This window comes from Bubalus kerabau, chromosome 6, assembly GCF_029407905.1.
Source record: "Bubalus kerabau isolate K-KA32 ecotype Philippines breed swamp buffalo chromosome 6, PCC_UOA_SB_1v2, whole genome shotgun sequence".
Classification (NCBI taxonomy): domain Eukaryota; kingdom Metazoa; phylum Chordata; class Mammalia; order Artiodactyla; family Bovidae; genus Bubalus; species Bubalus kerabau.
In genome coordinates, this window is record NC_073629.1 from 22,692,354 (window position 1) to 22,718,653 (window position 26,300).

Consider the following 26,300-nt stretch of genomic DNA (forward strand, 5'->3'; position numbering starts at 1 on the left):
TGTTGAAGGTACTCTTCATATATCTCTTGAATTTGTATCCTTTTTACAGGAAGGAATCATGTCTTATTGATCTTTACTTACTGCCTGGAACATGAAAGGTGTTCAACAAATGTTTGTTGACTGTGGATACATAATTATCGCCAAGTTACATTAAAAAACAAAAACCCTAAGGGATTAATACAGGTTATATAAAAAACTGGAAAAATGTGCCCTCTCTTTTATTCTCTTCAAGGTACTGTCCCTTTATTAAGCATCTTTTTCTGGCTTAAAGTACTTTTAATACTATCTACTTAATCTCAGTATTTCTATGAAGTAAAGGTTAACCATTATAATTCTTATTTTCTAGCTCATAAATGGAAAGTCAGATGGATTAAGTGATTTGCTGCTATTTGCTCACACAGATTCCTTCTAGCTTCATATGATTCTTAGTTTCTCTTACTCTTTCCTACCATGGAATGTCTTCCAACCTTCCTAGGTGCAGGCACTGCACAAGGAATACTTTTACAGACATTTTTTCACATAAGTAAAGACTGAATCTTATAGTTTCTTCCATGGTCTCGATAGCAACAAACCACACTGGTTGTTGAGACAGTCTGGGGAAAGCTCTAAAAAGGCAGTATAAGCCTCGCTGCTTCTCAGTTATTGCCTAAACTTTTCTTCCTCCTTATTTCTCTTATAGGGTCAAATTAATTAGATACTTGAACATTCCGAAATAAAACCAAAATGCTTATTTACTGGAGCACAAAGGAAAGACTAACACTGAAACTATTCGTTAGCTCTTCTTCTGGGTTTATTCTTCAGGATATCCCCACAGAATTTTAAAAAGGGATGGATGAAGTCACTATAGATGTGATAGTCTTTATCTCCTCTCAGGCACTGTCTGGCTGCACTGGTCACGTGAGTTGACTGCTCTCCAGAAGGCTGGAAAAAGGCATCAATCATACCTTTGAACTACATGTGAGCTTGCACTATCGCTGTTAGCAGCCCTGGGGTCCTCTTACCACTTGTGTCCCTCATTTCTAGTATCACAGACAAATTTCTCTCTGGGCATTCATTTGAAACAGTTTATATGAGAAGCATATCATCAGGGCCTCTCTACTCCAAATTTTTCCATACAATGACCTGGGCATGCTGATCACAGTAGCAAATCTTAAGTTCCTACCCAGAGTGTTAGATTCTTGAACTCATCTACCACCTTGGAGAACCAATTTTTTTTTCATTTACTAATTCAATAGATATGTATTAAACACTTATTATGTGCTAGGTTCCATGACAGGCACTAAGGATATAATGATAAATAAGACGTAGTCTCTGACCTCAGGGGTCACACAGGTTAATGAGGAAGTTGGATAAGGAAACAAGTAATCACAAGTTTTAAAGGTGATATAAGTGCACTGAGGCAGGAGAAACTGACAACTCCTAATGATGGCCAAGAAAGTTGTCTTAGAGGAATCGACAAGAGTTGAATACTGAAAGAATAAATAGGTATTTTCCAGGCAGAACAGAGGTGAAGGACTATCTAGGCTGATAGAATAGTTCTAGAAACTTTAAGTAATTTGGCAGGACTGGAGGACAGATAGAGAAAGAGAACAGTTGTCAGGATGTGGAAAGTCTTATATGACACGATAAGAATATAAAGGATTTTGGTATGCTGGTGTTTCTTAACTTTTGGGGACTTTTTGATGTTACGTGAAATTTCAAAATAACTATTTTTATTTAAAAAATACACAGTTATTTATGACATTCCACATGCTTTTAAAAACTGCACATTTCCTCTGACACTCCTGGAGAAGAGTCTTAAAACCTCTCTCCCCCAGATCCCTGCTCTAGGCAATGACTAGACATGAAAGGACACATGGGAGGTACGGCAGATTCAAGACACTGGCTTAGGCACCACTCATGTCACTGCCTTTCTAGCATGACTTCTTTTCCTACAGAATCTGGAAAGCCAAAAGCTCTTTCCCAGATTTCCTTGAAGCTAAGATTCTGAATGTCACCTGGGTTGCCTCACAGTCACTTGCCCATGTAAGACCTCAAGCACAGACGTGAATACTGTGGGAGTGATGACAGCACTTGGGAACTGGAGCAGCTGGAGCCATTTCTAATGTCTGGTCCCCGATCATAGGTCCTAAGTGGCAGGTGACAACTTCTATGGTTTTCTTTTTCCTCCTAATTTAGTACTATGTGGTTGGGTGTTTCTTGTTACTATGCAGCACTCAAGTTTGAAACCCTGCTTTACCAGAATTTCTGAAAACTCCCAATACACTGTAATAAACCACTTCCTGCTTTAAACTAGTTAGAGTAGAATCTGTTTTCTGCTATAAGAACCTTGATAGGTGCAGCAGCTGCTGCTGCTAAGTCACTTCAGTTGTGTCCAACTCTGTGCAACCCCAGAGACGGCAGCCCACCAGGCTCCCCCGTCCCTGGGATTCTCCAGGCAAGAACACTGGAGTGGGTTGCCAGTTCCTGCTCCAATGCATGAAAGTGAAAAGGGAAAGTGAAGTTGCTCAATCGTGTCCGACTCTTAACGACCCCATGGACTGCAGCCCACCAGGCTCCTCCATTCATGGGATTTGCCAGGCAAGAGTACTGGAGTGGGTTGCCATTGCCTTCTCCAACAGGTACAGCAGGAGAGTAAAATGAAAAGATGTGTATTTAAAAAAAAAAAGCTTCAGTATATGAAAGTCCCAGTAGATCCATTATAGTTAGGTGCTCTAATCTAACACACACACATATATATATATATATGTATATATATTCTGGAGGAGTATTTATTTCTGAAGTAGTTCTAGAAGAACTTGCTTGTTGAGGCATTTTGCCCATTGATGAGCATAGAAAGCAGGGCTCTGTCCACGACCGGTTGTTGTATTTAAAATGAACTTTTTTGTTTGGAGAGACACTAACTCCTAAAAAGCTTTTCATCTACCAATAGAGTTTTATGTCATTGCTCTTTCCCAGAATACATACACTCCCTAGAGACGATCTTCATTATCACTTGAGCACTGACCATTTACCTTCTGGGTCACAGACCACTTTGGGAATCTCATAAGAGCTTATGGATATCTCACTTCCAAATACACATATACATTCCTATCATTCTGCATAAAATACCAGGGGGCTAAAGTTAAGGATACCTTTCTCAATCCATTATTCCCTTAAAGTTCATTCACTAACCTAAAGTCAAAACTCCTGCTCTAAAATGACAGAAGTCTGTTCCCAAACCAGCATCTGATACCTCCTAGGATGAAAGAAAAATTCAGTTCAAAATCAGACATTTTTTTAGAGAAATAACTTGCTGTGTTTCCCATAATAAGTAGTTTATAAAAATTGATTTTTTTCAAAGTAGAAAATACTAAATGACACTTTTCCCCTCCCCACCACATATACTCACCGTGTTTGGGGCTGAGAATGGGAAATGGATCTCCCAGTTTCCAGAAGAAATACATAAAGGTCAACCATAAGAGACAGGAAAAAAGCAGTCGCTGTTTATGTACTAAGAAAGAGGAGACAAGGTGAAATAAGTATATATAAAACAGTTTTCTTTACATAAGTTTAAGAGATCATCCTAATTAATATTTGGCTGCCTTGCTCACTTGGTAAATGATTGGTGGAACAACATAAGCTTTAGAAATTGTTTTCTAAACTTCTTACCATTGTAAGAGAAATCTAGTTGAGTTAGGGGAGACATTTTTTTTTAAGAATGAAGAAGTCTTTTAAAATGACAGTTGAAGAGGGAAAAAGTCATTTTCTGATAAAGTACTAATAACAATCCCCAGTACAAATCAAAAAGTACAAATAGTACCCTGAATTGGAAAAATGAAAGGAAAGACCTTCTAGTAGAAAGAGAAATAAAGTTGTGGCAGGACAAATAACCTAATCATTTATTTAATATTTATTTTGTGTTAACCTTTTAAAGATGCTGTGTATGAGGTGCCCCCAAATAACAGTAGCTACTGAAAGTAATATAGAAATGAAGCTCTCTGCAGTCTCAATCCCTAAGAACACTCATCTTAATCATGTGCTGATATGAGGGTAAAATACTCACATAGTCGGATGTTGCTCACAATAAAATAGCCAATGTAAAAAGGCACCATGAAAACCAGGATCAACAAAATTACACACAGGTTCATTTTCCAGTGAAAATAACGGGAGCTGAAACAAATGTCAAAGAATTATCACTAGGAGGGGAAAAGGGCAGCTATTTTCACTCTCTTTAGTCTTCCAAAGGATCTCTTGCTCTTTGAACTCAATACTGAATATATTTCATCTTAGTAGTCAACTAGGCTGTTACTATCTACTCATTTATAGAGATTAAAAAATTTATTATAAAGTTCTGAAAGGTATATGTGGCCATTGTAACCTCCTAAGAATTTCATTTTTTTAATTGAGACTGTTAATGCTCTGGTTATAATCATAGGCAATATATAATAACATATATCAATACATATTATTACTGGTAGATGACTATTGTTTCACTTAACACTGGGAGTCATATTTCAATATAAGAGTTAAAAGAAAATAAATGTTAATAATATGCATTATAAAGACACATAAATACTTCTTCTGTAACCTCAATATAACTAAACATATGATCTGCATGATTACTTTCACTACTGCTTATAAAATATTTTATTTATTGATTTTTAGGACTTTTTATAACAATTTACTGAGACATAATTCACATATTAAAAGTGTACAATATAAGGGTTTTCAGTATGTTCACATTGTGCAACCATTATTACAATCAATTTTAGAACATTTTCATCAGTCCACAATGAAACCCAGTACCCATTAGCAATCACTCCCCTTTCCTTTCAAACTCCCCAGTCCTAGGAAGAGGAGTTTTCTGTGTAGCTGTCAGTAAAGAATCTGCCTGCAATGCAGGAGACCCGGGTTCAATTCCTGGGTCAGGAAGATTCCCTGGAGAAGGAAATGGCAACCCACTCCAGTATTCTTGCCTGGAGGATCCCATGGACAGAGGAGCCTAGCTGGACTCCTGCCAGGGGATTGCAAGAATCAGACACAACTTAGCAACTAAACCACCACCGCCACCAGTCCTAGGAAAGTGCCAATATACTCTGTCTCTATGGACTTGCACATTCTGGACATTTCATGTACATGGAATCATGTAATATATGATCTTTTGGGACTGACTTCTTTAACTTAGCATTAAGTTTTCAAGGTTCATCCATGTGCAGCATCTATCAATGTTTCACTTTTTTATGGCTGAATAATATTCATACCATTGTATGGATATACCACATTTTGTTTATCCATTTATTAGTTGGTGGACATTTGGGTTGTTACTTTTTTTAACTTTTCCACCATTTGGATATCTTATTTGGAGAAATGCCTACTCAGATCCTTTGTCCATTTTTTTTCCTTTGTCTAATTTTTGACTGTGTTATTTGTCTTTTTATCATTGAGTTGTTAGAGTTCTTTACATATTCGAAATAGAAGTCCTATATCAGATTTATGGTTTACAAAAATTTTCTCCCATTTCTGGGATATCGGTAAACTTTCTTGATGGTGTCCTTTGTATTTATTGATTTTAAACTGACTTAAAACTAGGCCTGGTTTCAAACAAGGTTAAGTAGTTAAATGGCTTATGAGTATATATTAAATACAAGATGATGAAAAAAACTACAAGGTAATATGAAAGGGAGGAAAAACAATGGCAAAATATAGGTAGAATATCAGGCTAGGCCTGATGGTTATTATGAAAATTCATTCATACCTTAGAGTTCTAGAAACTTGCTACAGGTGGGTCATAAATTTAGCTTTACATTTTCTAATGGTCAATGTAAAATAGAAAATTCGATCAGTTTGATACATCATAGGGTATGTAAGAAAAACAAATTATAAGGGAAGCATCAGTTCAGTTCAGTTCAGTCGTGTCTGACTCTTTGAGACCCCATGAATTGCAGCACGCCAGGCCTCCCTGTCCATCACAAACTCCTGGAGTTCACTCAGACTCACGTCCATCGAGTCAGTGATGCCATCCAGCCATCTCATCCTCTGTCGTCCCCTTCTCCTCCTGCCCCCAATCCCTCCCAGCATCAGAGTCTTTTCCAATGAGTCAACTGTTCGCATGAGGTGGCCAAAGTATTGGAGTTTCAGCTTCAGCATCATTCCCTCCAAAGAAATCCCAGGGCTGATCTCCTTCAGAATGGACTGGTTGGATCTCCTTGCAGTCCAAGGGACTCTCAAGAGTCTTCTCCAACACCACAGTTCAAAAGCATCAATTCTTCGGCGCTCAGCCTTCTTCACGGTCCAACTCTCACAACCATACATGACCACAGGAAAAACCATAGCCTTGACTAGACGGACCTTTGTTGGCAAAGTAACGTCTCTGCTTTTGAATATGCTATCTAGGTTGGTCATAACTTTCCTTCCAAGGAGTAAGCGTCTTTTAATTTCATGGCTGCAGTCACCATCTGCAGTGATTTTGGAGCCCATAAAAATAAAGTCTGACACTGTTTCCCCATCTATTTCCCATGAAATGATGGGACCAGATGCCATGATCTTCGTTTTCTGAATGTTGAGCTTTAAGCCAACTTTTTCACTCTCCTCTTTCACTTTCCTTAAGAGGCTTTTGAGTTCCTCTTCACTTTCTGCCATAAGGGTGGTGTCATCTGCATATCTGAGGTTATTAATATTTCTCCCGGCAATCTTGATTCCAGCTTGTGTTTCTTCCAGCATAATTATTACTAATTATAACTGAATTATTACCATGATCATATTGGAATTTCTCCAAAGATTTCTTAAAGAAGAAAATATGAGGGCAATTAACAATGTTCTTCACACCATCCTTTCAAGAGAAACATCAGTGAGTTTCAGTGGGCTATTTCTTACTGTTTACTCCTTAGTGCATATGGCAGGAATCATAAAACACAGAGCTATTTAGTAAAGGCTATCCTACAGAGAGCCAATACCATTTAGTTTAGATAAACTGACAGCTTTTGCTCATCTGGATTATCCACTTTTGAGCATTTAGAGAAACAACATGCACATCCTCCAGGCAACTGTACTCAGTATTTCAGCTAAATTTCTGAAAGATACTGGGAGGCAGTGGGTTTGAAATGACAAGTGTAATCCATATTGCCCATTAAAAGCAAACCATATATTTTAGCTGCAATTTGAGCTGAGGGTAAAGTGATAGTCTCTTGAGAAAATTAAGGATACCGACAAGATTACGTATTTCAATAGAAGGCTACAGCACTTCTGCTTAGAGATGAGCCAAAAGAATACTCTTGTTCAGGTCGAAGATTTTCCTTTGAAAACTATTGTGAATAGTCAATGCACAGTTAATAATATATGATCACAATCCATAATTCTGTTACACTGTAGGACCAACTGTTAGTATGAAAAAATAGGTATAACTAAAGATACATCTTAGCCTACCCTATCCCTAAAAAGGACCTAGAGAAGAACTAGATTTAGCAATGCTATTTTCATAATCTTTAAGATAAGCTATTTGGGGAATATAAATCCAAGTAACTGAGTGACATATCTTACTATATGGGATTATTAACAATAAATGAGTCAAAAGTTGGGGGGCATCAGCTACCAAAAACAATAATTTTGGTTTTAGACTGAGTCAAAGTCCTTTCTAACCTAGACATTACTCATGGCCAGTCAGTCACCTGTTTTTATAAATGAAGTTTTACTGGAACACAGTTACACCCATTTGATTACATATTGCCTCTGGCTGCTTTGGCTCTGCAACAGCAAGGTTGAGTAGTTACAATAGAAATAGTGTGGCCCACAGAGCCTAAAATATTTACTTTCTGGCTCTTTACAGGAATGGTTGCTGACCTCTGGTTAGATAGCAGTAAAACTTCCAGGTTGTGATAATAAAAATTTTTTTTTCTAGCTTTATTGAGAAATAACTGACATAGACCACTAAATAAGCTTTAGGAGTCCACAATGATGGTTTGATTTACATATATTGTGAAATGATTACAAAAGGTTTAGTTAACATCATTCTCTCATTTAGATACAGTAAAAAAAAAAACTCTCAAACTCTCATGATGAGAATTAGGATTTACTCTTAACTTTCCCACATATCACACAGCAAATTAGCCACCTTCCTTCAATTTCCCCGCCTCCAAACTCCCTCTGCTGCTGCTCAGTCACTTCAGTCGTGTCTGACTGTGTGTGATCCCATAGACGGCAGCCCGCTAGGGTCCCCTCCCCCATCCCTGGGATTCTCCAGGAAAGAACCCTGGAGTAGGCTGCCATTTCCTTATGCATGAAAGTGAAAAGTGAAAGTGAAGTCGCTCAGTCGTGTCCGACCCTCAGTGACACCATGGACTGGAGCCTACCAGGCTCCTCCGTCCATGGGATTTTCCAGGCAAGAGTACTGGAGTGAGGTGCCATCGCCTTCTCCGAAACTCCCTCTAGCAACCACTAATCTGATCTCTTTTTCTAAGAGTTTGGTGTTCTTATTTTTGTTTTTGCTTTTAGGTTCCACATATAAGTGGAACCATACAGTATTTGTCTTTCTCTGTCTGACTTGTTTCACTTAGCATAATGCCTTCAAGGTCCATCCATGTTGTCACAAATGGAAGGATTTCTTCATTCTATACATTGTATATACATTTCATACTTTATCCATTCATCTCTCCATGGACACTGAGGTTGTTTCATGTCTTGACTACTGTAAATAATGCTGCAAGCAACATGAGGTGTTTCGAATTAGTGTTTTCATTTTCTTTGGACATACTTTCAGAGGTGGAATTGCTGGATCATATGGTAGTTCTATTTTTATTTTTTTGAGGAGCCTCCACACTGTTTTCCATAGCAGCTGTATCAATTTACAATCCTAGCAACAGTGCACAAAGGTTCCCTTTTCTCTACATCAAGACCACTATTTGTCATCTTTTGTCTTTCTGATGATAGCCACTCTAACACATATGAGGTGTCATCTCTCTAATGACTAGTAACGTTGAGCATATTTCCCCGTACCTGTTGGCCTCATAAATCTCTGGAAAATGTCTATTCAGGTCCTTTGCCTGTTTTAAAACTGGATTATTTGTTTTTTTTTGCTATTGAGTTACAAGTTCTTTATATGCTTTGGATATTAACTCTGTATCAGATACATGATTTGCAAATGTTTTTTCCCTTCGATAGGTGGTCTTTTCACTTTGTTGATGGTTCATTTTGCTGGGCAGAAGATTTTAGTTTGATATAGTTCAACCTGTTTGTTTTTGATGTTGCTGTTTGTGCTTTAGGTGTGATTTCAAAAAAAAACATTTTCAAGGAGTTTTTCTGCTATATTTTCTTCTAAGAGCTTCATGGTTTCAAGTTTTACATTTAAGTCTTTAATCCATTTCAAGATCTCTTCAAGAAAATTTAGCAATACCAGGGGAACATTTTGTGCAAAGATTGGCTCAATAAAGGACAGAAATGGTATGGACCTAACAGAAGCAGAAAATATTAAAAAGAGGTGGCAAGAATACACAGAACTGTACAAAAAAGATCTTCACGACCAATATAATCACAGTGGTATGATCAGTCACCTAGAGCCAGACATCCTGGAATGTGAAGTCAATTGGGCCTTAGGAAGCACCACTATGAACAAAGTTAGTGGAGGTGATGGAATTCCAGTTGAGCTATTTCAAATCCTAAAAGATGATGCTGTGAAAGTGCTGCATTCAATATGCCAACAAATTTGGAAAACTCAGCAGTGGCCACAGGACTGGAAGAGGTCAGTTTTCATTCTAATCCCAAAGAAAGGCAATGCCAAAGAATGCTCAAACTACTGCACAATTGCACTCATCTCACATGCTAGTAAAGTAATGCTCAAAATTCTCCAAGCCAGGCTTCAGCAATACGTGAACCGTGAACTTCCAGATGTTCAAGCTGATTTTAGAAAAGGCAAAGGAACCAGAGTTCAAATTGCCAAAATCCGTTGGATTATCAAAAGAGCAAGAGTTCCAGAAAAACATCTATTTCTGCTTTATTGACTATGCCAAAGCCTTTGACTGTGTGGATCACCACAAACTGTGGAAAATTCTTAAAGAGATGGGAATACCAGACCACTTGACCTGCCTCTTGAGAAACCTATATGCAGATCAGGAAGCAACAGTTAGAACTGGACATGGAACAACAGACTGATTCTAAACAGGGAAAGGAGTACGTCAAGGCTGTATATTGTCACTCTGCTTATTTAACTTATAAGCAGAGTATATCATGAGAAACACTGGGCTGGATGAAGCACAAGCTGGAATCAAGATTGCCAGGAGAAAAAGCAATAACCTAAGATATACAGATAACACCACCCTTACGGAAGAAAGTGAAGGAGAACTAAAGAACCTCTTGATGAAAGTCAAAGAGGAGAGTGAAAAGTTGACTTAAAGCTCAACATTCAGAAAACTAAGATCATGGCATCTGGTCCCATAACTTCATGGCAAATAGATGGGCAAACAGTGGAAACAGTGAGAGACTATTTTTGGGGGCTCCAAAATCACTGCAGATGGTGACTGCAGCCATGAAATTAAAAGATGCTTACTCCTTGGACCAACCTATATGGCATATTAAAAAGCAGAGACATTACTTTGCCAACAAAGGTCCATCTAGTCAAGGCTATGGTTTTTCCAGTAGCCATGTATGGATGTGAGAGTTGGACTATAAAGAAAGCTGAGTGTCGAAGAATTGATGCTTTTGAACTGTGGTGTTGGAGAAGACTCTTGAGAGTCCCTTGGACTGCAAGGAGATCCAACCAGTCCATTTTAAAGAAAATCAGTTCTGAATATTCATTGCAAGGACTGATGTTGAAGCTGAAACTCCAATACTTTGGCCACCTGATTCGAAGAATTGACTCATCAGAAAAGACCCTGATGCTGGGAAAGACTGAAGGTGGGAGGAGAAGGGGATGACAGAGGATGAGATGGTTGCATGGCATCACCGACTCAATGGACATGAGTTTGAGTAAACTCCGGGATTTGGTGATGGACAGGGAGGCCTGGTGTGCTGCAGTCCATGGGGTTGCAGAGTCGGACACGACTGAGAGACTGAACTGAATCCATTTCCAGTTAATTTTTGTGAGTAATATAAGATGGGGGTCAAATTTCACTCTATTACATGTGAATATCTAATTTTCCCTCCATCTTTTATTGAAGATGTTTTCTTCAATATTGAAAAGATATTGAAGTCTTTTCTCCATTGAGTATTCTTGGCTCCCTTGTCAAACAGTTGACTGTATATGCTTTGGTTTATTTCTGGACCCTTACATAAAATTTAATAATTAGCATGTAAAATAACACTTGCCTAGTCTCGATAGTCATAGGATCTATATTTAGCTCACCCAAGAAAGTCTGGATTATTAAAGAACAAATTTAAAAACCACAAAGTCAGAACACAGTCCTGTTTTACAAGTTCTTAATTTATTCATTACGAGACTATAATCATCAACTCTGATTCTCAAAATAGGAATTTGAGAATATAATCTCTTTATAAGTCTCAAGACTCAGGGATCTATATATAATGAGTTACACAGCTTAGCTCAGCATTGATTCCTGACTACAGAGACAATCCCACTTTATTCTTAAGACTTTTCCATGCAGTGATTTTAAAAAGGTACAACAAAACTCTACACATAATAGCTGATGTACTCTAAACACAAATACTGGCAAAAAGGAAGCTTGCGGTTTAACAAGCAAGAAATATTTTGGATAGACTGTTCATAACAGGTCTATTTTTTGGAGGACAGGAGTTACTTTTTAAAAATGCTTTAAAGAACACTCTTAAGTTCAATCAGACTTGAACATGCCTATGAAATAAACAAAATTAACTACATTGGTAAGAACTGGAGTTCAGTCTTCATAGAAGCCCTTAACTAGCTCTGAGGAATTTGGATCTTTCCAGGTAGAGATTTCTCCATCAGCAGGACAATGTGAAGAGCTCTTCCTGGGATTCAATCAGAGAGCAGCTTGAGAAAAATAAAACTTCTTATAGTAAAGCCTGGGACCTAGGTTCTCACAGCCCAGTCTCAATTAGTACTTCAGAACTAATGTTCAGACTTGTTTTCCTGCTATTTCACAATCTTTGTCAAGCCAGTTACTAGGTGCCTGGAACCCATATTTGCTATGATTATTACAGTTACTGCTGCTGCTGCTGCTAAGTCGCTTCAGTCGCGTCCGACTCTGTGCGACCCCATAGACGGCAGCCCACCAGGCTCCCCCGTCCCTGGGATTCTCCAGGCAAGAACACTGGAGTGGGTTGCCATTTCTTTCTCCAATGCATGAAAGTGAAAAGTGAGACTAAACTAACTACACAGTGGATTTTTTTTCAGCTACGGGATGCCAGTAAATCTTCCACCATAAAGAAAGTAACATAGGTCTCTTTAAGAGGAGACCCAATTAGTACTCTTACTCACCTGCTATTCAATACTCCTAAGATTTCAAAGATGATGAGCTCAAACATGGTGCAAGAAAATGCGAAAGTCACAGAGAAGATCACCTGTACCACATACTGACGCACCTGTTAAAAGTCAAATAGAGACTAAAAGTAATTTCCTTGTGTGAAATATTGAGTTGATGATTACAAGTCAGAAAACTTATTTTGAAGAAATTCTCAAGTTATTAAAAAAAGGACCATGACAGTAATCTGTCTAGACCTAAAAGAATAGATGAAAATAGGTTGTACTTCTAATTCATAGGTCACTATTACCATCATCCTCTTGTGGATGAAAAATTTAAAGCACAAGAAGATGAAGTGACAAGGTCAGAAGTAGCACTTAGAATTCTTGATGTACACTGGCAAAAAATGACAGATTTAGATATATAGGTTAGTTCTAAAAGGGTTCCTTCAACATTCTGCACAGACCTTGAAACAGTTTTAGGACCTCTCCTAGGAGGCCTTACAGTAGTGAGCAGGAGAGAATCTCTAGAACTCTGGGCTCTTTTAGACAACAACTCAAACTCCCTGGGGAAGTTTAATGGAGAACATACTAGAAATGACCCCAGATAGTCCATGACCATTGAGCTTATTACTAAATGAGGAAGATTAATCAGGAAATCTCCAATGTATGCTGTCGTCTTTCTGAATTCAAACCCTAAGATATGATTCAGACCAGCCTTAGAATTAACTTAGGATGTCAGACTGATAATTAACACTGAATGCCAGATACCCAAATGAATGAGTACATTTATGAGACATTACAAGTTAAGTTCTCTCCCAAAGAACTATTTGCTATTGGTGTATATACTAATATGACTAAACCATGATATTTCTTGATCTTGGCTTCTGGGCATTAAAAAAAAAAATCAACTAAGCTTAATTATATTCTTCAATTTAAGAATTATATATTATAGTAGCAAAAGCTTCCCATCTTGGGAGTGAACATGATTATCTTTTTTTATTTTTTTTGACCATCACAGGTCATGAAAGTTCAAGCATAAATGGTTTTTTAATTGAAGTATAGCTGATTTAAAATGTTTCAGGTGTACAGCAAAGTGATTCATATATATATACACATACATATTTCAGATCTTTTCCATTATAGGTTATTACAAGATACTGAGTACAATTCCTTGTGCTCTACAGTAGACCCTTGTTACTTATCTATTTTATATGTAGTAGTGTATATCTGTAAACCCAAAGTCCCAATTTATCGCTTTCTCCGCTTTCTCCACTTTCCCCATAGTAACCATGAGTTTGTTTTCTGTCTGTGAGTCGACTTTTATGTTGTAAATAAGTTCACTTGTATCATTTTTTTAGATTTCACATATAAGTGATATAATATGATAATTGTTTTTCTCAAACATGATTTTTTCTTTAATACAGGTATTTTTCTTTTCCCATTTAAAACAATAAGTTCACATAATATTAGCATAATCAAAATGATCTCTTCTTACCTCGTAGTCCTTAAACAGCTGTCGCATGAAAAAAAGCCACCCAAATCCAAAGAAAAGTATCTAGAGGAGAAAGAAGATAGAAGATCAGCATGTCAATACATAATCTTTTGAGAAATGCCTTTTACAGACTATTTTACGATAAAAGGTTGCCTAACTAAATAGCTTATTTTAGAGATTAAAGGTGACATCCACTCATATAACACTATTTATTAAAGTCCTCAAGAGTGGACCAGATGTTGAAATGCTCTTCAATTTTTGAAATAATCCTCCTTGTTTTAGAACATGTTTTAAGTTGGGCACAAATTAAGATAGTAGGCACATGACAGCTCTGTTCATTGTTCTAAAGCTCATTTATTTTTCACTGGTAAATACCTTCTCCACATACACATACTCTGACACAACTCCTCTTCTTGTATTGGCTAAGAATGTTATCAAAAAATAAAATTCTTTTTAAAAATTATAGTTGCTTTAAAAGGTTGTGTTAGTTTCTGGTGTATTCAGTTATACATATACATATACACACACACACACACACACACATATTGTTTTTCATATTCCTTTCCATTACGGTTTGTTACAGGATATCGGATATGGTTTCCAATACTGTGCTATGCAGTAGGAACTTGTTGCTTATGTTATATATAATAGTTTGCATCTGCTAACTGAAAACTCTGAATTTATCCCTCTCTCTCCCCCTTTCCCCTTTGGTAGCCATTTATGTCTGTGAGTCTGTTTCTATTTCATAAGTAAGTTCGTGTCATACTTTAGATTCCAAATATAAGTGATATCATATGATATTTGTCTTTCTCTCTGATTTACTTAGTATGATAATCTCTAGGTCCATCCATGTTGCTGTGAGTGGCATTATTTCAGAATAAAATTATTTTATGCTTTCCAACTCACTTCAGGAGCAAGTGTGAACTCTCGAGTATGGTTTAGCAGATTCTTCCTCCTCTTACTGTGTCCCTCCTATCCACCAAATTCATGTTTTCAGCCACATGGAACTGCCTGTGCTTCTTTAGATATAACATTCTTTCATACCAGGACCTTTGCAGATGTTATCCTTTGACAGGAACTTCTCTCCAGTCCCCTCCTCACTTATCCTACAAATCTTTACTATTATTTCTTCTAGAAGGCCTTCTCTGGCCTCCCAAATACAGATAACTTACTCTTTTTACATAATCCTATTATCCTACCTTGTATTTCCCTTACTAAAGCATTTGCCACACAGTTTTTTAATGTCTAATTTAAATACATTCTTTTTAAAAAGACTAAGTTCTGTGAGGGTAAGGGTCACATTTGTCTTGTCAATCTTTGTGAAAGATGGCTTGTTCTTTTGGAACATTCAACCTCAATTCTTTGGTAACAACATCTATGTACTGTGCTAAGTGATGAGGACACAAAGATGAGTAAGATTGTTACTACTGTCAAGGAGGTATAGTATAGTGGTGAAGACACCAAATAATTATTGTGTAATATGGGACATGCAATGATAGAGACATGCACATGATATTGTTAAAGAATATGAAAGAGGGAGACTAAACAAATCTGGTATGGGGTTAGGACAGATTTTTCTGGGGAAGATAATACCTTGGCTGAAGGAGGTTTTAATTTAGAGTTAAAACCTGGTATCATGTACAAATTTGAGGATTATATGCATTTTTCTAGAGAGAGGCTTCAAGATATTCACATACACTCAAAGGTTCCCACCGTCCCTAAAATATTTTAAAACAAACAAAAGAACCAAACCCTCTCTTACGGTGTTGAAAAAGAATTAGGCAGGTGAGGTGGACAGGTCTTCTTTTTCAGACAGCAAAGAGCATGAGTAAAGGCACAGAGGTGAGAAATAGCATAGTATATACTGCTAACTACACATGGTTTGGTACTGCTGGGAGACAAAGTTCAAAGAAAAAAGTGGTTAAAAATGAGGCAAAGAGGGGAGGAATAGAGGACCAATGATGGAAAGCCCCAAAGGTCACTGTAAAGAGCTTGAATCATAGTCTGTAGGTGATGAGTTATTTAAGGATGGAAAAGACATGGCCAGGTTTATTTTACAGAGAAACTATGGGGGCTCTCTGAAGGAAACAACACTGTAGAGAAAGAAACAGAACAGGAGGTTGCTGCAGCAGTTCAGATGATAACAAAGGCCTGAATTAAAACAGTAAAAAACTGGTTTTTCCAGTGGTCATGTATGGATGTGAGAGTTGGACTATAAAGAAAGCTGAGCGCCGAAGAATTGATGCTTTTGAACTGTGCTGTTGGAGAAGACTCTTGAGAGTCCCTTGGACTGCAAGGAGATCCAACCAGTCCATCCTAAAGGAGATCAGTCCTGAGTGTTCATTGGAAGGACTGATGTTGAAGCTGAAACTCCAATATTCTGGCCACCTGATGCGAAAAGTTGACTCATTTGAAAAGATTCTGATGTTAGGAAAGATTGAAGGCAGGAGGAAAAGGGGATGACAGAGGATGAGATGGTTGGATGGCATCACCGACTCAATGGACATGAGTTTGGGTGGACTCCGGGAGTTGGTGGTGGACAGGGAGGCCTGGCATGCTGCGGTTCATGGGGTTGCAAAGAGTCGTACACGACTGAGCAACTGATGTGAACTGAACTGAACTGAATTAAAACATCAGTGGTTGGAGAGGAGGCAACGCATTTGAGTACTTTGAAGGTAAAATCAGCAGGGAGGAATTAAGGATGATTAGTTTGGAATATAGGATGAAGAAGGCGGCCATCCACTTTATATAAAGACTACTGGAGGAAAAAAATTGGGGAATGTGGATGGGAGACAGGAAGATGACGGGTTCACTTTAAGATATACTAAGTGCTTGAGGGCCACCCAAGTTGACATAAAAGATTATGAAGGGACAGCTGAGATACACCTGAGAGTTGAAACCGTCAAAGAATATGAGATCATTCAGGAATAGTATATAGAGTGAAGAGAGCAATATGCCAAGAAGAAAATAGTAGAGAGTAGGAATGGGAAGAAGAGACCGGGAAGGAGACAGAGAAGGAATGGTCAGAGAAATAATAGGCGCCAGAACAGTGTGGTATCCTGAAACCAAAGGGAATAGAGTTTAAAAACATGTTAAAAAAGAAGACGGACAAGAGAACCAGGATTGAAAAATTTTCAAAGGATTTGGTAACTGGGAGGTCAACGCTGACCTTAAGGAAAACAGTTTGAGTAGTGAGGTGGAGGCAGGAACTAGACTTCACTGGGTTGGGGGTGCATGGGGGGTAACACAGTAGAGACAATAAACACAGATTACTCAAGGGACAGCCAAGAATGAGACTGTAGCCTAATTAACTCATTTATAGTGGGTGTCAGAATCAAGCTGAAGTCTGTGTGGCTGACCCCAAAGATTGTGCTTATAATCACTTCACAACAAGCTGCTCCACAATCAAAGGTACATGTGGAAAACATGGCTTTAAACAGGAGTAAGGGGTACCTTATCTTCTGACATGGAGGAAAGGAAAGGAGTTGGGAATGGTCATGGACATAGACAACTGCTTAGATTAAGATGTAGAAGGAGCTCATACCTTTTGGCCTCACTTTTGTTGATCAAGTAGGAGGCAAGGTCATCTGCTAAGGGCAGGAGAGGTGAAATTGAAAAAAGGGGCTTTGAAAAGAGTGATTAAAAACTCAGAGAAATTATGAAGGGAAGGGAACAAGGAGCTGATTAAAGAAAAAAAAAAAGAATCAATGACCTAAGGGTGTCCATAAACTCAAGGCATCAGCAATCTGCACATATGTGATTTTCTACAAAAGCCTTCAGGCTCATGAGTTCAGTTCAGTTCAGTTACTCAGTCGTGTCCAACTCTTTGCGACTCCACGGACTGCAGCACACCAGGCTTCCCTGTCCATCACCAACTCCCAGAGCTTACTCAAACTCATGTTCATCGAGTTGGTGATGACATCCAACCATCTCATCCTCTGTCATCCGATTCTCCTCCTGCCTTCAATCTTTCCTAGCATCAGGGTCTTTTCCAATGAGTCAGTTCTTTGCATCAGGCGGCCAAAGTACTGGCTCCTGAGTTGGCAGTAGACAAACTACAGCAGTGATCCAATTGTGGACTTTACATGCAGGCAAATAAACAAGTGAATATGAAGGAGCTTGGATCCATGATTTTAGACCGAGTAGAAAAGGAAGAGGGTGAATAGATTAGGACAAAATACCCCTAGACTACTTACGAGATCCTTTGGCTATTTTAAATCATTACCAGTGGAGACATTTAAATTCATAGTTTAGAGGCAATATTTAAATGATTTCTGAAGTCATGACTGCAGTTGAAGTTAGGCATTTAGAGAGCACTGTATATGGTGAGATGGATAATAAAAAAAAAAATATTTCACCAAGATCACTCTGAAATGGGACTTTAGACAAGAAAAAGAAAACAAATGAAATTGATAAGTCTATATGAGGGGGCGGGAAATGGGAGAAAAAGAGAGAAGAGATATGCACCTTTATATTTCATTTGGCTTCCTTTCATATTGACAAAAAAAGTGTAAAGACTTTTACACACCTAATATAAAAAAATACCAGGAAAATTCAAGAAGTCCAGGATTAATACAAATTCTGGCAAGATTATATACGATCTAAAAAGCATGCAAAAGGGAAAAGCAATTTTAAACATTTTGCAAATAAAACAAGAATGTGCACTGCATTTATTCAAAAAAAGAGAATATTTTTGAAATTGTGCAGTCTTGACCTTGAGCCTTAGAGTGTAAGGAACTGATAAGTCTTAAAACTGTAGAGAAGGCTGAAAACAGAGGTTAGATAACAGTTGCTTTCACAAAAGATAACTCCTAAATTGAAAATTAGCTACAGATTAAAAAAAAAAAAAGGCCATTAGCAAGATAGTTTAAAGGACTAGAAAAAGATTCCTTTCTTGGATCATTTATTTACATTTTTATTTAATAAATATTTATTGGAGTCTAATATGTACCAGGTCTTAAGGGTAAGACAGCATGGACACTGTCTCAAGGTTTGTAATCTATGGAGGAGATAGACAAGGAATTATGAAACAATGCGATAGTGCTACTATAGTGCTACTATAAGGGAAGTGGGCAAAGGGTACTAGGAAAACATGTCAAGGGATATCTAGTCCAGTCTGGAAGAGGTTTTATGGATATCCATGTTGAGAAACAAAGGCTGAGTAGGAGTCAATCGGGAGAAAGAAGGAGTATGGGAAAAAGGTCCAGAAAGAGAACAGACTGGCAGAAACCTGGAGGCATGACAGCATGGCCAGGTTAAGGAACTAAAAGAAGTTCAGTAAGGCTAGTGTATTGGAGAAGGAAATGGCAACCCACTCCAGTACTCTTGCCTGGAAAATCACATGGATGGAGAAGCCTGGTAGGCTATAGTCCATGGGGTCGCAAAGAAATGGTGAAGGCCAAAGCTGAAGAGGTTAAGAGCGGAGTCTCATCATAAGAGACCACATAAGCCAATTAAGGATGTGAACTTTATCCTGTGGAATGATGAACAATCTCTATACCAAGATGTTGCCTGGGGTGAACCGGCTTCACTATATGATCTCTGATTTCAGATTTCCTTTCAAATAAATCTTTCAGTTCATATAAAACATGAAAAATGAGGGGGAGATGTTTCTAAGGCAATCACACCTCTCCAGAAAGGTGCTTTTTATTAAATATTTATTAGGCTTCTACTACAAGAGTCCCTTGGACTGCAAGGAGATCCAAACAGTCCATTCTGAAGGAGATCAGCCCTGGGATTTCTTTGGAAGGAATGATGCTAAAGCTGAAACCCCAGTACTTTGGCCACCTCATGCGAAGAGTTGACTCATTGGAAAAGGCTCTGATGCTGGGAGGGATTGGGGGCAGGAGGAGAAGGGGACGACAGAGGATGAGATGGCTGGATGGCATCACTGACTAGATGGATGTGAGTCTGAGTGAACTCCAGGAGTTTGTGATGGACAGGGAGGCCTGGCGTGCTGCGATTCATGGGGTCGCAAAGAGTCGGACATGACTGAGCGACTGATCTGATCTGATCTGATAGGGCTTCTCAGGTGGCTCAGTGGTAAAGAATCTACCTGCAATGCAGGAGACATGGGTTCCATCCCTGGATTGGGAAGATCCCCTGGAGAAGAAAATGATAACCCACTCCAGTATTCTTGACTGGGAAATCCCACGGACAGAGGAGCCTGGTGAGCTACAGTCCATGGGGTTGCAAAGAGTCAGACACAATTTAGAAACTCAACAACAACAAAAAGGCCTCTACTATGTGCCAGAAACTGATCTAGATGCTGGGAAATACAGCAGAAACAAGATAGAGAGTATCCTGGAACTCATGGCGTTCACCTCTAACAAACACAAACAAACAGCAGTGACAGATATGAAGAAGAAACCAAAACAAGGACATGAGACAGAAGGTGGCTGGAATGGATGTTAACCTTGACTAGGAGTAGGGAGTCAGGTAAAGCCTCCCTGAAGTGACATTTTTACTTCTATCTAAAAGATGATGAAGTAGCCACATAAATATTTGGACAGAGAACATACCACACAAAGGATTCTTTGGGTCTTAGTTCCTCCTTTGTAAAGAGCAGCTTTGAGAATTAAATTTAATACTGCATGTTAATGTGTGAAAGTTAAAATATTATATGGCACATAAGATCAGAAAGCCACTTTCTTGGCCTAACTTATCAATTATATCCATGCTATAAATCTTAAAGGTACAATACAATGCCAATTTCCTCAATGACATTCTTATTTTTATTCTAAATGAAAAAAATGCTACTTAAATATTGTCATTTTTCCTGAGTTGATACTTGGGCTAAAAATAACCCTGAGTTGTCATAAAGGGCAAACAGGAAGCCTTAGAAAAATTAGAAAAGCAAGAGAATTACATGTCCAGATTTTTGTACATTGATACATTTGAATATTATGTAGCCAATAAAAGCAATATGAATACTTATAAAAGTTGGTAAATTTAAAAATAAAAATATTGTTATTGGGATGTTACTTGTTTCATACTCTCTAAAGTATTTCAATAAAACTTTTTCAAGAAACAGGGACAATGCTCCACTCCAAAGACAGAAGCATTAGGATAAAGTAATACAAACACAATCAATGCAAAGAAATAGAGGAAAACAACAGAATGGGAAAGACTAGAGATCTCTTCAAGAAAATTAGAGATACCAAGGGAACATTTCATGCAAAGATGGGCTCGATAAAGGACAGAAATAGTATGGACCTAACAGAAGCAGAAGATATTAAGAAGAGATGGCAAGAATACACAGAAGAACTGTACAGAAAAGATCTTCACGACCCAGATAATCACGATGGTGTGATCACTGACCTAGAGCCAGACATCCTGGAATGTGAAGTCAACTGGGCTAGAGCGCATCACTACGAACAAAGCTAGTGGAGGTGATGGAATTCCAGTGGAGCTATTTCAAATCCTGAAAGATGATGCTGTGAAAGTGCTGCACTCAATATGCCAGCAAATGTGGAAAACTCAGCAGTGGCCACAGGACTGGAAAAGGTCAGTTTTCATTCCAATCCCAAAGAAAGGCAATGCCAAAGAACACTCAAACTACCGCACAATTGCACTCATCTCACACGCTAGTAAAATAATGCTCAAAATTCTCCAAGCCAGGCTTCAGCAATATGTGAACCATGAACTTCCAGATGTTGAAGCTGGATTTAGAAAAGGCAGAGGAACCAGAGATCAAATTGCCAACATCCGCTGGATCATGGAAAAAGCAAGAGAGTTCCAGAAAAACATCTATTTCTGCTTTATTGACTATGCCAAAGCCTTTGACTGTGTGGATCACAATCAACTGTGGAAAATTCTGAAAGAGATGGGAATACCAGACCACCTGGCCTGCCTCTTGAGAAATTTGTATGCAGGTCAGGAAGCAACAGTTAGAACTGGACATGGAACAACAGACTGGTTCCAAATAGGAAAAGGAGTACATCAAGGCTGTATATTGTTACCCTGCTTATTTAACTTATATGCAGAGTACATCATGAGAAACGTTGGGCTGGAAGAAGCACAAGCTGGAATCAAGATTGCCGGGAGAAATATCAATAACCTCAGATATGCAGATGACACCACCCTTATGGCAGAAAGTGAATAGGAACTTAAAAGCCTCTTGATGAAAGTGAAAGAGGAGGGTGAAAAAGTTGGCTTAAAGCTCAACATTCAGAAAACGAAGATCATGGCATCCGGTCCCATCACTTCATGGGAAATAGATGGGGAAACAGTAGAAACAGTGTCAGACTTTATTTTTTTGGGCTCCAAAATCACTGCAGATGGTAACTGCAGCCATGAAATTAAAAGACGTTTACTCCTTGGAAGGAAAGTTATGACCAACCTAGATAGCATATTCAAAAGCAGAAACATTACTTTGACAACAAAGGTCTGTCTAGTCAAGGCTATGGTTTTTCCTGTGGTCATGTATGGATGTGAGAGTTGGACCGTGAAGAAGGCTGAGCGCTGAAGAATTGATGCTTTTGAACTGTGGTGTTGGAGAAGACTCTTGACATCCCTTGGACTGCAAGGAGATCCAACCAGTCCATTCTGAAGGAGATCAGCCCTGGAATTTCTTTGGAAGGAATGATGCTAAAGCTGAAACTCCAGTACTTTGGCCACCTGATGCGAAGAGTTGACTCATTGGAAAAGACTCTGATGCTGGGAGGGATTGGGGGCAGGAGGAGAAGGGGATGGCAGAGAATGAGAAGGCCGGATGGCATCACTGACTAGATGGACGTGAGTCTGAGTGAACTCCGGGAGTTGGTGATGGACAGGGAGGCCTGGCGTGCTGCGATTCATGGGGTCGCAAAGAGTCGGACACGACTGAGCGACTGAACTGAACTGAATACAAACACAGAAAAAAAAAAACAACTAAGATTTAGTTTACTTTAAACTCCTAAAAGGAACTGTTTCTGTCATGTGCCACTTGAAAAAAAGAGCAATTAAAGAAAAATACCTTTAGTTAGTGGAGAAATGAGGTAGGGGGGAGATCAGTAATTAGGTAGTCTGAGCTTCTACAAATTTTAACAGTTGGCCAATAAATACTTATTGAGGGCCTGCACCTGGAGGGAGGATAGAGCTATTAAAAAGATAGGATCTCAAAAAAAGTAAATTCATAAATAAATGAATACATAAATGGTATCAGTGCTATGATAAATGCTGAGGAGAAAATAAAGAGTAACTCAAAAAATTTACATAGTAAAAACAAAAAGCTCACTAGACGAAGTTTCTATAGAGCAGGGACAAGTCAATGTCTTATTTAGCTATGTATCCTCAGAACTTTATATAATGCTCCATAAACGTGTTTGTTGACTGTACGAATGAATGCAGATGGCTAACCTTCATTAGCCATCGAATGAAGCCATTTCTTCCACGAATGAAGGAAAGAGGGTCAGAAAAGGATCCGAAAGCGTGGCTGAGAGGATACACGTTGAAGGTATTAACAAACGAAAACGGATACTTAAATCTCTGAAGTGAAGGCCGCAAATTCCTCTGCATCCGGATTCAGAATTTGACAACTAACCAATATAGCCCTCACGTGTCCCCAGGAGCCAGCCGGATTGGCGAGTCGCACACTCTGCACCCGGAACCACACTCTTCCCTAATCCATGGATCAGCCGCGTAGCCTAGAGCTTCGGGGCGCTTTGGGGACAGCTCCCTTCTCGCGGCACCGGCTCTGAGCCCTAAGGCCACCTGACCTCTCCCCAAAGTGGAAAGGAAACCGGGAGGTGGGGTAGGATGGGAGGAGGAATGGAGTATGAGTGGGGACGCGGACGGCCGCGGGACTCCTCCTAACAGCGAGGGAGCAGGGAGCCGGACGCAGCAAATTCCATACCCTCTCGGAGCTCTGAGCACGGGTGAGGCAGGCACTAGCCTCAGGCGAGAAGGGCGAGACTCCGGGCCAGCCCGCAACACCGAGGCCTGGAGAAGACGACTCAGGAGACAGGTTGAGGAGTCCTGAGGCGGGACGCGGTGGCTCACCTGGGAAGTAATCATGATGCTGGAGTCGATTAGGAAACTCATGGCGAAGAGTAAGGAGGGTCGTGCCTCCACTTCCTCCGAAGCCACAGCACTACAGGCCACGGGCCCCCTCACACAGGCGGCAGTCGCCCGGGGGCCTGGGATCGACAGCCCGACGCCATCAAGCTGCGCCCCAGCCAGCCAATCAGCAACTACGTCCAGCGCTTCCCGCCTCGGGCTCCGAGTGGGAGGGACGCTGAGGAGCTGAGAGCGGGGGGCGGGGCCGGGGGGGACGTTCTGGGGGCGGGGATTAATTAGAGGGGGCCTGGCCAAAAGGAGCATAGTACAACGAGGTCTGAAAATTCGGAAGCAGATGTAATGCAGGATAGCATTTCCACTTCTGAGGCTAACGGAAGTGCGGCCTGAGATAACATCTTATTTTAATTCTCTTTTATAATGGTGAAAGTGAAGTTGCTCAGTCATGTCTGACTCTGCGACCCCATGGATTGTAGCCTACCAGGTTCCTCCATCCATGGGATTTTCCAGGCAAGAACACTGGAGTGGGTTGCCATTTCCTTCTCCAGGGGATCTTCCTGACCCAGGGATAGAACCCGGATCTCCCGCATTGTAAGCAGACGCTTTACCATCTGAGCCACCAGGAAAGTCCTTATAATGGTGAAGTTAATAATAATGGATTATACCACAAATCATGTGTTCTACATGTCACAACTTAGCTTGGGTCCACGAACAATGGCATAAAGAGGGAAGAATATAAAGGCAGGTTTTAGCACATATAGCTAATCAAGTAAATTTCTGATTCTTTTACCACACTTTTGAGAGGCAAATAGATGAATTGGAGCGTGCTCAGAGGTGAGTCATCAGATAAGGACAGATGAAAGGAATTGAACAAAGAAGGCTCAGGTACATTGACAGTTGTCTTCATTTGAAAGAATGGATAGAACTGATATGGCCTCAGAAGATATTTGTAGGACAAAGGAGTTAAACGAACATAGATTTAATTCAAAACAAGGAATAATTCTTTAAGAGTCTGAAGATGAGTTATTTTAGGAAATAGTTGCCCCACTTATGTTGGAATTGCTCAAATGTAGACATAATCACTACTTCATCCATTCAATACTCATTTCGTGAAGGCTTAATGCACTGCTGTGGAGCTTATCCTTTTCTACCAGGCCTCTAGCTAGTCCATAAAGTCCCTATAATCTCATCCTGAAGCTGTCCCCAGTTGAAGGCCATCACCCAATGTGAGACTGGCTGCATTCAAGGCTGCAGTCAATACCTGGAAGTCAATACTTGCAACTTGGACCAGAGTGTTTAGTCTACTACAGTCTGAATAACTGAGACTCAGATTTATTACACACAAGGAAATGTATCTTTCTTTCTTAGACTTGAATGCTACTCATACTAAGCAGCCCAAACACCTCTCAGACGTCCTGTCCCCAATCCAGAAGGCCAGGGAGCAGGGGAGACATCCCTACTAAGGGAGAGTCTTAGCTAGAGAACTTTGTGTCCCTGGCTACATCTATCAGGGAAGAAGCAGCATCTGTGAAGCAGATGATGAGTTAGACTCTCACCTATCAAGGCTGTGTGATAGTGCAGAATGCTGTGTTAGCCTATCAAGGCAAACAGTTTACCTTAGTGGCTTACTGGAATGCATGGTGGGGATCAGGGTCTCAGTGAAGCTTGCAGCAGAAAAAGGTATACAAACCCACTGGCCCCAGGGCTGTGTAAAGCTTTGAAAGACACCATTCAAAATTCTATGACAAACCTTGACAGCATATAAAAAAGAGACATTACTTTGCTAACAGAGGTTCATCTAGTCAAAGCTACGGTTTTTCCAGTAGTCAGGTATGGATGTGAGCGTTGGACATAAAGAAGGCTGAGTGCCAAAGAATTGATGGTTTCGAACTGTGGTGTTGGGGAAGACTCATGAGAGTCCCTTGGACTGCAAGGAGATCAAACCAGTCAATCCTAAAGGAAATCAACCCTGAATATTCACTGAAAGGACTGATGCTGAAGCGCCAATACTTCCACCATCCGATGCAAAGAACTGACTCACTGGAAAAGACCCTGATGATGGGAAAGATTGAAGGCAGGAGGAGAAGGGGATGACTGAGGACGAGATGATTGGATGGCATCACCAACTCAATGGACGTGAGTTTGAGCAAGCTCCAGGAGATTATGAAGGACAGGGAAGCCTGGTCCATAGGGTCACAAAGAGTTATACATGACTGAGTTACTGAAAAACAGCAACAATTCAAAATTCTCTCTACTGTTAACACCTATGTCCAGGTCAAGGACTGATGTGGGTGACCCAAGGAACTGCTAGCCCCTGCTTTTGATTTTAGAATGTCTCCAAAAATCTTCACACTAGATAAACATCCATGTGACTGAACTTCTTTACAAGTTGGTCACCACTCTTCCAAACCTTCTTGGCTATGCGAGTTGGTTCTTTCTTCTTAT

General features: G+C 39.6%; 1 protein-coding gene across 6 annotated transcripts in view; it reads right to left on the bottom strand.

Moving 5' to 3' along the window:
- Positions 1-24,053, bottom strand: part of GPR89A (G protein-coupled receptor 89A) — a 50,934-nt gene extending 26,881 nt beyond the window's left edge. For 2 of the 6 annotated variants that reach the window (XM_055584539.1, XM_055584541.1), the window contains exons 1-5: positions 23,841-24,053; positions 13,863-13,922; positions 12,383-12,486; positions 4,046-4,152; positions 3,392-3,493 (exon numbers count right to left, since the gene is read on the bottom strand). In XM_055584539.1, coding sequence (XP_055440514.1) covers positions 3,392-3,493; positions 4,046-4,152; positions 12,383-12,486; positions 13,863-13,922; positions 23,841-23,882 — 415 coding nt within the window. In that variant the 5' untranslated portion in view covers positions 23,883-24,053. The other 4 variants (XM_055584543.1, XM_055584538.1, XM_055584542.1 and 1 more) reach the window with 4 other exon arrangements.
- Between the last annotated feature and the right edge of the window lie 2,247 nt (positions 24,054-26,300).